This window comes from Daucus carota, chromosome 7 (genome assembly GCF_001625215.2).
Source record: "Daucus carota subsp. sativus chromosome 7, DH1 v3.0, whole genome shotgun sequence".
NCBI classification, from domain to species: domain Eukaryota; kingdom Viridiplantae; phylum Streptophyta; class Magnoliopsida; order Apiales; family Apiaceae; genus Daucus; species Daucus carota.
The window spans coordinates 14,199,533-14,211,538 of record NC_030387.2 but is presented as its reverse complement, the minus strand read 5'-3'; the positions used below and the strand labels follow the sequence as shown (position 1 = coordinate 14,211,538).

General features: G+C 33.7%; 1 protein-coding gene across 5 annotated transcripts; it reads right to left on the bottom strand.

The window, feature by feature from the left end:
* Positions 1–1,632: 1,632 nt before the first annotated feature.
* On the bottom strand, positions 1,633–11,717 carry LOC108193252 (transcription factor GTE1). Of its 5 annotated transcripts, none has more exons than XM_017359832.2 (9): positions 11,580–11,717; positions 9,439–9,563; positions 7,788–7,976; positions 5,401–5,478; positions 4,986–5,210; positions 4,698–4,796; positions 4,543–4,601; positions 2,055–2,205; positions 1,633–1,967 (listed from the first exon to the last, which is right to left on the bottom strand). In XM_017359832.2, exons 2-9 carry the CDS (start codon positions 9,559–9,561, stop codon positions 1,803–1,805), a joined length of 1,089 nt encoding a protein of 362 aa, XP_017215321.1. In that variant the 5' UTR covers positions 9,562–9,563; positions 11,580–11,717; the 3' UTR covers positions 1,633–1,802. The 5 variants fall into 5 exon arrangements, with proteins under 5 accessions (XP_017215321.1, XP_017215322.1, XP_063937767.1 ...); XM_017359833.2 differs by having other exon boundaries at positions 9,448–9,563; XM_064081697.1 differs by lacking the exon at positions 11,580–11,717 and adding an exon at positions 10,801–10,856.
* Between the last annotated feature and the right edge of the window lie 289 nt (positions 11,718–12,006).

Below are 12,006 nucleotides of genomic sequence, written 5' to 3'. Positions count from 1 at the left end.
ATTCAGATCAGAATATTTGAACTTACAAGGGATAGTAACATATGAATTTTGTTAAATTTGTAATAATGTAATTCTATGCTTTTTATTTATTGTTTTCTATTCCTGTATGCAAAGGCTTTGGCTACACTCTTGTGAGGGGCCATCTCTAGCTCCACAGCACCACCTACCATTTTCTATATCTCGAATGCTACCGGCCTTACCAAATCCTCCATTAGCTCCATGGCCTACTCCACAGCCTTTTATGGAACTGACTGTCTATATGTCGACACCTCGTGTAAATCTTTACCCATAGCCCCTCCTCCGGAAACCGTTTCCTCAACTTCATAGTTACATAAATGCAACCAAGCATGATGTGTTCTAGTTATGCACAGTGTTATATGTGAATATGTGATGCTTGGGTTAGGATCTTGGGCAATTTCTTGTAGCAGTATACCTGTTCATAGTTCATTTGACCATTTGTTTGTAGTTCATTTGACTATTTACGCCTAAGTTTAGGTACTTTGATCATATAACAAAAATTTATGTTTTTATCTTTTTCTTGTTCTGAATATAAATATAATATTAATATTTTTACCTAATTTTTTTCTAAAAAAAAAATACTAATATTGTATATGTGGTCAAACAACCTATGGAAAGGACCACGAAGTACCTTACAAAAGAACTGGACTGATAATAAATCATGGACATCTATCATTTAACCAATGAAATCAGTGTTCAAACTTAAAATCGTCATATTCTTGTAGAAATTAAAAAGATTATGAAAGTCTCTTTTGCTCTTGGCTGATAAATCTGTAAAAGTGACATAATTAATTTTTTACGATGGTGGATTGTTTAGCTATAACCTACAACTATTTTTTGTGGCCGGTGAATAGTGAATACCGCTCTTGGCTTTTTTTGGTCAAGGAGTCTTCTCGGTAATTTGTACTCGTAATAAAGGAAAGGATAATGTGTTTTGTACTTGATCATAAAAAGAACTTTAAATTAAGCACTCCCAAGTTTTAGCCTAAAGACATACATTTAAAGTTAAATATAATAACCGCCAAAAATGATAAATTTAATTTTTTAATCGGGGGAGGAAGACACGTCAGTTGTGCCCTCTATTTAATCAAGCTAGCAGCTGCTACAAAGCTGCAATGGCTGCAGAAGCAATGACCTGCATCCAACCTAATGATCACTACAATCTTTGGAAAAGTAAATATTGTAGTTGATCCGATCAACCCTACACCCGAACATTTATGAACAATTGCGAAAGACCGAAAGCTATATCACACGAATAATCGATTTATGAACAATTGTGAAAGGTGTATATCTTAGCATTTCCCAGGGAAAATAATCAAATATGAAGATATTATCTTCTTCCCCAAAATCAGCTATGGTATAAACCTATTTGCAGACCATATATTTGGCATCCATGAACTATGAGGATATATCATAAATTTACACAGACCTATATAACACAAGCAACTAATACACCCCAATATCACCAATCAACAGAAATACACCACTTAAGTTGGATGTCTACAAAGCATCTACAGCATACGACACTTTCAAGATGAGAGGTGAAATGGTAGACATTCATGACTTGTAATCTCGTCTAAAGACTGTCCTTTTTGAAGTATAATACTTGTTGGATGGTAATGAAAAAGATCGGACTGAATCCATACTTCACTAATGGAAAAGATCGGACTGAATCCATACTTCACTACTAATTCAGATCCAATCTCATGGAATTGTAACAACTTAAAAAACAAATCACTACATCTTGTAAACCAGAATATATACTACTATCATAGACCAAGTGTTCACTTTTTGCTCCTTTTCTGAGTAGACATGGCAAGGGCATCACAAATCTTCCGTTTGTTACTGTTGTTTTGTTGGTTGTTGCCACCCATGCTTGCTGAGCTTTTACGTGGAAACTGCATAGCACTCTTCACAAAAAACTTTAATTTCCATAATGTGGATTCACTCTGCATAAATCACACTATCAGACACACAGCTATATACATTTAAAAATAATTTTCTAACATCATATATTGAATCAAACAAATATTTACCAGGGCATCAATGTCAAGGTCCACCTCTTGACTAGTTGCATGAAAGCTTGGGTTATCATGGGAAACAATTAGAAGTGCCTTGTCAAGATCTTCGGGAGACAAACTTGTGAGAGCTGCACTCAGTTTTTTTTTCTCCTCAGTTGACATTTTCCTGTATAAGTTGTTTTCATTCAGTTTTGTTAGAGCCAATATGCTAAATTTGAATCAATATTATACATTTTTTTTCAACTGGATAAACTATAGTCATCTTCATAATACCCAAATCATCCTACTAAGATTTTGACTTTTGTGTTCCTCAATGGGAATAAATATGTAGTCAAATCCAAATCATGGGGCTTACTTAACAATAAAGAACTTTGTACAATGCAAAAGAGAAAGCAAGTAAAATGCTTCCTATAATACTACTTCATCTAACAAGCACAAACCACTGCTGCAGAAAGGCAGTGGATATGGAAATTACAGCAGAAAGGGCTTAAATGGGGCTTTCATTACCCAGACTCTGATTTTATCCTCATACGACATGATGACGTGGGTGGGTGTGGGTATGAGAACTAAGGCAGATCCTTTATACTGAAACCATACACTTAAACTTGCACCAATCTAGTTCAAGTAAAAATACAAGGCCTTTTGAGCCCATGGAAGACTTGATTTTATGATACCTTATTATATTTAGCAATGGCCTATGATATTTGACATATATAACAAAGTGCAGATGCTTTCTAGGCAGTAGACTCTATTATTAAAATGTAAAAAAGATGAAAAAAATTGTACACAATTTTGCTTGCGTTATGTTTAAATGTTTATTCCCTGTCCCTGCATCCGTGTCCAATCCATATCAGAAATTCTAATAATACTTATATAATATCAGGATCCGACACTTGGACACATACCCATTAATAACTCCCACACCAGAATTCCAGGTAAATAGAGGGTTCCGGCACATGTTGTAAAGGACAGCCAAGACTTAAACTAGGCACACATACCATCTTAAAATTTTGCATGGCCGACCTGCCTTAACTTGAGAAGCGCAAGGCCAAATAAGAGAGGACTGAGGCCCCTGTCTTGCATTACTCTTCTGCTTAACATTGTATTATGCTGTCCTTTTCGTCTCTCTGTTGGGTATAATGATGATGTGAAGGTAATTACGGGACATATCAAATTGCTGGACTTGGTGTAAGTAACCACATTACTGGACTTGGTGAAGTAATTACTTGATTATTTTAGCGATGAGGGCTATAATTACAAAAGTGTATCATCAAAAACGTGCTACCTTGTCCTTACAGCCAAAAATAATGGTTAGTTTTTCACTTGCGATAATTTTATAACTGACATATAATTATGAAATTAACAGTTTGTGTATGTATACATGCTGATATGGAGCATTTTGGAAATGTGCTTCTCAGTTCAGTAAGGTGTCAGGAATCCGTGAGTTCCTGCACTAGGTTTTCATATGTTTTTGGTGTTTTCTTTCTTTTTTTTTATTGGCACAGGTGTTTTGTATTGTTTGTTTAATTGATAGAACACAGGAAATAGAAAAAGAATCACTATGGATTCGCAGAAATAGAGACTGAATCAGAGCTTTGAAAATTTGAAAGAGAAATAGCACAGAACAGAGAATTTGAGTTAGAAACAGTAGAGAGAGAGATTGGTGTAAAACATTCCTTTTCATAAGAATAAACTGAAAGTACAGACTCAAACATTATTTATAGACACCAAATTAACTAACCATCCTAAGAAGACCTTGATACCCTTATTACTACCGATACTACTATTTGTACTATTACTGCATACTCTCGTTATATCTGTATCCTAACAGAAGGAACATAGCTCTGTTCATGCCTTGCTCAGCCTCATGCTTTTAACAATTATTTATCCGGCTCCACTCCACATGGGAGGTGATGAAATTTTATTATGGCGTGAAACAGTTATCTTAATTCTTATGGTGTTAAAATAACCTCAGCCTCACATCCAAGGCAGGAAAGAATATTATCAGGAGCACCCCAAATTCGTCCAGTACACGTATAATCTACATCTACATGATATATTATCCTTTATTATACAAATCACAAGAAAATGTATGTAGTATATCTGTATATTTTAAAACATCCTTAGTATGTGTTTAATTTGTATATAAGATGTGGGTTTAGTACCACATAGCAGATATAGAGTACACTGTCCAAATTTGGAGAGTACTTGGTATTTGCTCTCAGCTCCTCGCGAATAATAAAATTTTCAAAATGTCAAAATGAGACGTAGCAGTTTATGGGTGCCAAGTTGGTTGCATGATAATTTGTATAAAGGGTTTCACAGACGACATCCCCCTCAAATTCCCAAATAAGTAGAGGAAATAGTGGATAATATTATAGGCTCTGTTCCTACTGGCTGATTTAGTCTGAACACGGTGTCATGCAAGTTGCCAATCAATTCCTATTTTACACAGATATCATCAAAGATTAACAAAATGAATTTAGCAAAGGAAGGTATAAACCTGCATTTCTGAAGCACCTGATTTCTTAGTTCTTCCAAATTCCTATCAAACTCTTCAATCTGGATTAGAAAAAAAATCATATATACATATCTTTTAGATACTTTTCTAGAACTTAGCAATTCCAAAAACATAAATATTTTGGTTCGAAAAGTTACCTCAATGTTTAAATCCTTCACTATTTTTGCATGAGTTGCATTCTGTGCTAGCTGCATATCTATCTCAGCTTCTGCTTCTTCCTCTCTTTGAATTTTCTCCTGCAAGTGACAATTACAATGTTAATAACTACGTAGAAATTACACGACAAGGAGAAATTGAGAAAACATGAAATTTTAACACACCTTGTACCATCTGAAAGAGAATAAAACATTAATAACTAGTTATAGATGTAGAATACTCCAAGAGGACAGATCCAGAAACAAAATCCTCTAGGAGCAGAGGTTTACCTCTTCATCAACTTTTGGCAAAAGTTGCAGCCATTTCTCATCAACTTTACCCAGCAAAGTTTTGGCCATAACGTGAACATCATTCCTTTCATCATTATATATCATCGCATTCTTAAAAATTAATCTCACATCTGCGTATATCTCTCGTACGCTTTTATATCCACCGCCATCCTTGGACTCCATTTTGTTTTTGATTGTACTGAAGTCCATCGGCTTTTCAATCACCTAACATAATGAATCTTTGTCTAAAGCACTAACGTTGAAAGAAAATTGAAAGCAATAACGAAGATTTTTTTTTGAAATAACTAAATTCGAAAGAAAAATGGAAAAAAGTTGAGATGTACAGTTCTTTTTATACTGGCATTGAAAAGCACTTTATATTGTTAGCAACTATAACATAAGTGAATAACCGTACCTCATAGTAGTCATGCAAACCAAGACCAACAACATCCACAGGTTGCATAAAAGGCCCTGCCCACTTGTGTTGAGTAATCTGACAAGTAAACCTGGGTATGTCAGATAACCCTACTCCTTTTTTGCTATAGATGAATCTCACTAGTACTCAGTTTGATCTTTGAGTTCGGCATATATGAAAAAAAATTGAAGTGTAAATAAATTCAAGGACGAAGATACCAGGGTTGATTCCTAATGCTATATCAAATAACACTATTTTAGTACTGCTATAAGAGGATATTTTTGGGTCTGATTCCTAGCGATTACAATATATAAGCTCATATTTATTTACTATTATGAAGAAGTCTAGGAATCAATACTTAGCACTCACAAATATATCTAATTTAATTTGTTATAATCAAAACATAAGGAATCCTGAAATTATTAAAAACACATATTCAGATAGTGCTTATATTATATTTTGAAAACACCAAGGCATAATTGTTTATGTATAATTCTATAATAAACTCAATGATATAGAACATTGAATACAAACTTATAAAACATTCATGCATCACGATTCAAGAGATATGCACCATATACGCAAAGTTTTGTAAATATTAAAATAAAAAGTTACTGCTGCTGAAAATGTCCTATATTCAAGTCATGTGCAGTACCAATGCCAAACCAAATACGACGAGTAGCGGGTCCTGAGCTAAGCCGTAGCTAAAACTTGGAAATCTTAATGCCATAACGCCTTGAAAATCTAGAAATCGTTTGATGTAGTTGAAAGTTTGATCAACTTTTTTTTTGAATTGAAACACTAAAATAGAACTTGAATAATAAGAAAATCCCTCTTTAGAGAGGTTTATGTTGTATATGTAAATCCCAGACATAAGAATCTACGAAATTTTTATACGAAAAGATATAGAAAATGAAAAGAAGAGGCTAGACACACGTCGCAATGATGAAAATAGGAAATAAGAAAATCCAAAGAGACAGAAAAAATGAATCATAAGAGTTCGGGTTCGAGCCCCAAAGATAATATAAATGGGCTGGTCTATAATGCTAGACAAATAAAAGACTTTTTAAAGATTCACGGGCAGGTTGAGCTTGAAAATTCACTCATTGAATAACTAAAACAATCGAATTGGATTCGGTTGAAGGGTACCCAAAAAATCGCGTGCTAACTCCCATTTCTTATCTAATTTGAATTAACCGATCAACTCGCTGTCGTACATTTTTTTTCTACCATCCATTACGACATCAAGAAAACTGTTTTATGGCAGAGCCCAGAATTGTATTTAATCATATATGCTCCCTTTAATCTAAAGTATGAGATAACATCTTTCACTCATATAAGTTGATTCAACTTGCGATACAAATATACTGCACTTCAGTTAGAATCAAACAATAGAAAGTTTATAATTTTTACGGATTATCTTGGTAGTAAATTAAAAGAACTTGTACCAGTAATTAATACAAAGATAGTGATTCATATTTCGAATGTCTATTTGATCCAATTCTTGTGTAACAGTGTGTGTGTGTGTGTGTAAATATGTATATTATGCTAGTATATAAAAGTAAAATCATATTAATAATTGATACAGAAAAAGGACATCAATAATTTTGTTCATTAATGTATATTGCAAGTATATTATTAATTGTTTTACATCTCAGCTGTATTAAATTTATGATGTAAAAGTCTACTTTTCATATGCTCTATTTATTTGCAACTCTTCTATATTAGTGGCATATTTTTTTATGCAACTTCATAGTTGCTGCTTTCATCATTTCAATATATAGTGAGTGACTATTCAAACCAAAAGTTTTTGTGGTCATCATAGTCCAGACTATTATGCTTGACCACCAAACTGATGACAAAAGCTATACCTAGAGTTAAGGAAGCAACTTGTAGCATTGTATCTTTTGAACGGCATTCGCACTGTAGTTCCATGCAATTAGAGCACTTCAAATAAGTCTTGCTTGAAAAACTTTACCCAAAGATGTATACACCCACATTGTTGGCTTTATTAAACATCAATATAGAAAGTAAAGATGAATCTGACCTTTTTTCCTTGTATGATACAGATTTTTTAACGCATTAAATTGAAGTACATGGAGAGAGGAAAGTGAGGATTTGAACGAAAAAAATGTGGTCGCGAGTGGGAGTGGGAAGGAGACTTGCCCATCAGACTACACACAAATCCTCAACCGCTCTTATTTTTCGGATGATTTATTGAGTTTTTTTAGTGTGGGAGGAGGTCAGAATGAGGATTTGAATCCATAAACTTATTATTGCACTTCCAAGTCTAAATATTGAAAAGCTTTTTGAAAATAGAATACACTGTATGAACAAGTTGCCAAGGTAAAGTTCTCAGAGAACACACTTTGTCAAGAAGTACTTGCCTGTCTAATTATCGTTCCGAACTGGCGTATAAGCTCTTGCATTCTCTTTGCGGCAATTGACTCTCTATGTGTTGCATGCTGTTGTCTCCTTCTGTAGCTAGCTAGAATGGAGCTACCTTTGGAAGTAGCTAACTGCTTTTTACTGTGTGTTGAGTAAAACTGCTCAACCTTATTCAGTGTTTGTTCAAGCTGCAACAAATAAGATGGGACAGTTTGGCCAAAGGATTGTGTATGTTACAACTTACATCTATCAAATATACCATTAGTCTCTGATATTTAAGAGAGAACATATACGTGCAGCAACTAATTCACATGAAGAATCAAGAAATAAATATTAGGCAATCAATTTTTATTTTTTTAAATTGTGGATATCTCAATTCATTTCAGATTTCAGATGCAATAGGCTATACATGCAGCAGGAAATTATCCAGAACACTACTTCAAAACCATACACATATGAGGTATTACAATACAAAATTTAATAATCACAAATCCGAATTATCCTTGAAGTACAATAAATGAAAAACTGAAAACAAATTAAAGTAAAATATACTTCAACGGTGCTTTCAAGTTTGTTAAGTCCAAAAACAAGATCCACTCTAATGGTCCGGCAAAGAGGTTGATACTTGACTTTTAGATGTATTGATTGATAATCTGGAATTATAACTAAAGTTGATAATAAGTTTCAGCATAACTTATTTAATTTATTTAATAGTGGATTTTAACACAGGTTGAGGACAGTTTAGAGTGTATGGTGCATGGCAATATATTGTTATTATATTTTATAAAAACTGTGCATAATTTTTAGCCAGATCGTTTGCATGATGGCATGAGCTGGTTGTCAATTGAATAACTTCCCTTAAACAGATGCACCAAAATGCTGATACCTCTCTATACAAAATTATATTGAGTTGGGCTCAACGGAGACCAAAAACTTTGGAGTCCTTAGAGACTACAAGATCTACCGTTAAAATAATCTGGCAATAAATGGACACGATTAAATATTCTTTGTCCTGCATTTCTTATCCTGCATTTTTAGTAATGTAATATTAATAATTTACACTATTCTTGTCCTGCATTGCTAATAATGTATTATTAATATTCTTGTCCTGTATTTCTTGTTTTAGTTTTAATTCAAAACTATCATTACAATTTACACTATTCTTGTCCTGCATTTCTAGTAATGTAATATTAATAATTTGTCCCACATATTTGTGATATATATAAGTTTTATTTCGTTTTACAACAAATTCAATTCGTTGCAGGACAATGACAATGAGTTCAGTGCCAATCATAGCAATGTCCAACTACATCTTTGTTTTGTATGTAATTATTATTTTTATTTGTTAGGATTTCGGTGATTGAACACCAATATTATGGAATTATTACTTTATGTTATGCAGGATTTAGAAGTACTGCTTGTTGTCCACCGATTTAGAAGTGCAGGACAGGATAGGGAGAGAAAACGAATGTGCAGGACAAATATCTGCAGCCCTTGGATGTGTAAGAAATGGATGGTTGTGATTAAGTCTCTAAAACCTCCAAAAAAATATAGTCTCCATAGAACTTTCTTCAAATTATATATTCATTTAGTTACTAATTCAATAACAACGTATAATGGGTGATCCAATGTTAATTTTATTTAACAGACCTTATCAACCTTTGTGAACATACTTTCAACGCGTTGCCCGATATCCACCACCTCATCACCTTTGAGGTCCAGATATATTGGTTCTGCTTTCACTTTCGAGTTTGATGCATCCACGATTCCCATATCTATCAATAATAAACGGGATCATCTTTAAGGACAATAATAATCTAAACTATGATGGAATCATATCACAAAGAGAGGGAGGGTATCAGGAGGAAAATAACTGCACACGGAAAAAGGACTTTTCGTAAATACATTAGAAGAAACAATAGATCATTAAATTGAAAAAAGCCAAATCCAGATTTGCCGACCAAGAGCAAGCAGTTCGTGTTCTATATTATAAAGCAAAAAAAAACATTAAAAGAAATAAAATAAAAAATTGAGAACATATACATAGGTGTTTGCACATCAAGGAACATGTGCAACAAACGTAATACCTAATATTGTAATTACACTTGGATGCAGGCCTTTTGCCAGATATCATAGGCGCCACTCCAGTACATATAAGCTTCTAAGACTACTCTCCAAATGCAAATTTTCCATAAACAAATACTGTACTGAAATCAAACCAAGTCCCAACTACAATAGATAAAGGCTTCTCCATTCAAATATTCGTAGGGACCAAAACAGCACATATAAGCATCTACGAAAGTATGACGACTAACCCAAATTCAAAATGTTCAGGATACACTAATCAACCTAGTCAGGAACCTTTTTGGGTCTTTCACGATCTCATGTAACCAAACTCAAAATAAATCAGACATAATATAGTAATGAATCACCATAGATTCTAAATTTCCAAGGATTTTACTTAGTACAAAGAAATTCTAAAAGAGAAGTCAAAAGATTCATAGAGATGGATAGAACTTCGAATGAAAGCTAAAGAAAGAAACAAGAATATTATATCAAAAATAGGAAAAACACCCCACTTATTACGATCATATCAGAAGAAGAAAGAAGCACAATATTGATTAGCTATGGCTGAGAGATATATGAGCAACCAGGGTAGCAGTACTCTCTCTTCTTCTTTAAAAATTTAGATTCAAATTTGTTCTTATTAAAATATACAAATGAGTAGTCCAACAGCTTCATGGACCCATTCCTTCTTAAAATAGCTTACCAGGATAACACTTAGACAACTGAAATATACTACGTTCTTGAAAACACAACACCAATACATTTGCTAGCCATTCTGAAGTTACTCTATTGTCCTAACCTTCCCTCACAGTAGAATGCCTAGGTAACGTATGTCTTGACAGAAGTGCACCTTAAGACTGTTAAAAACTAACAAACTTGAATTTAGATACATAGCATATTCGAACCACTCAAATTGCCACCCAATCAATCCAGACTTAAAGGCACCTTTTCAAAGTTACTTTCAAAAGAGCCCTCCCTGAGTTATCCCATTGCTTCATTTACTTGGACAGCCTGGCAGTGACTTGACAAAAGATATATTTGAAGGTCTTTAGCAAAGGTTGAAAACATATTTACTCTTGTAAGCTAACATTACGGCCTTACGGGAATACTATTGGTTGCAAATGATACTAAGCAGATAAACACTAATAAAGCCAACAGTTCTAGTTTGATTATACTCTAAGCAAATCATCAGGCGATGCTAACCATCACTGAAACAGGTAAAATTTCCATTTTTACACCATCCTCCTAGCTCTCATTTACATGCTTTGTACTCCTAAATACTCCTAAACATTAAACGGGGGTTATCCAGTTTAGTCCAAAACACTTGACTGATTATTAATCCACGGAATCACCTGATTTTATACGTCATAATAGTTCTTAGCAGAATTCAATTAGTAAAATCATAACACGCGAGCAGCCTAGAAGCTAAAGCTACTTGTTATTCTTTATCAAACAATACAAAGAATTAGTGACATTTCAGGGAACAAATGAATACAATTTATCCGAAAACACACATTATCAGTAGACTCTGATCGCACAACACAGTACAGCACAGGGAAATTATATATGTGCATATAAAACAGAATTCAATATAAAAAAATATATACTTAATAATATGAATAAAAAGACAAAATTCACAACTACGCCACAAAATTGAACAGGAATTGAACTATAATTCGTATACGTAAGAACTCCCTTTGTGTTTGTGGGCGTAGAAATCTTACCAGAATGATGAAAATGAAGAACCCTAATCACTTGTTTGCTCACAATCCCTCTCTGCTTTCTACTTTTTATATGTTTTTATTTTTAAAGCTGTATGCTCCTGATATATAATAACCCCAGTCCGTTTAATCTCAGTTCTTACGGTTGTTTGGGCCAGGGGTGTCAAACGGATAAATGGATTTGCCCATATCCGTATCCGCCTACTCAAAATCGGATCCGGATACGAATACGCAAATTTTAGAATAAAAAGATCCGTATCCGTATCTGGCCGGATATTATCCGGATACGGATAATATTCGTATCCGTTTTTTCAAACATCACCAAAAATCAAATATACATTCTGAGATTAATTAAAAAAAACATATTTTGAACCGTTCAACAGCAATTGGGTCATACGCATTCAGGCCAAATATTTCGAACAAAATATTA

Excerpts from the sequence above, each read along its gene's own strand:
- LOC108193252 (XM_017359832.2), bottom strand. The coding sequence starts at position 9,561 with ATGGGAATCGTGGATGCATCAAACTCGAAAGTGAAAGCAGAACCAATA. Across the intron at positions 5,211-5,400 it reads GTTTGCATGACTACTATGAG|GTGATTGAAAAGCCGATGGA; the intron begins GTACGGTTATTC and ends TCATTATGTTAG. Across the intron at positions 4,602-4,697 it reads TGAAGGATTTAAACATTGAG|ATTGAAGAGTTTGATAGGAA; the intron begins GTAACTTTTCGA and ends TTTCTAATCCAG.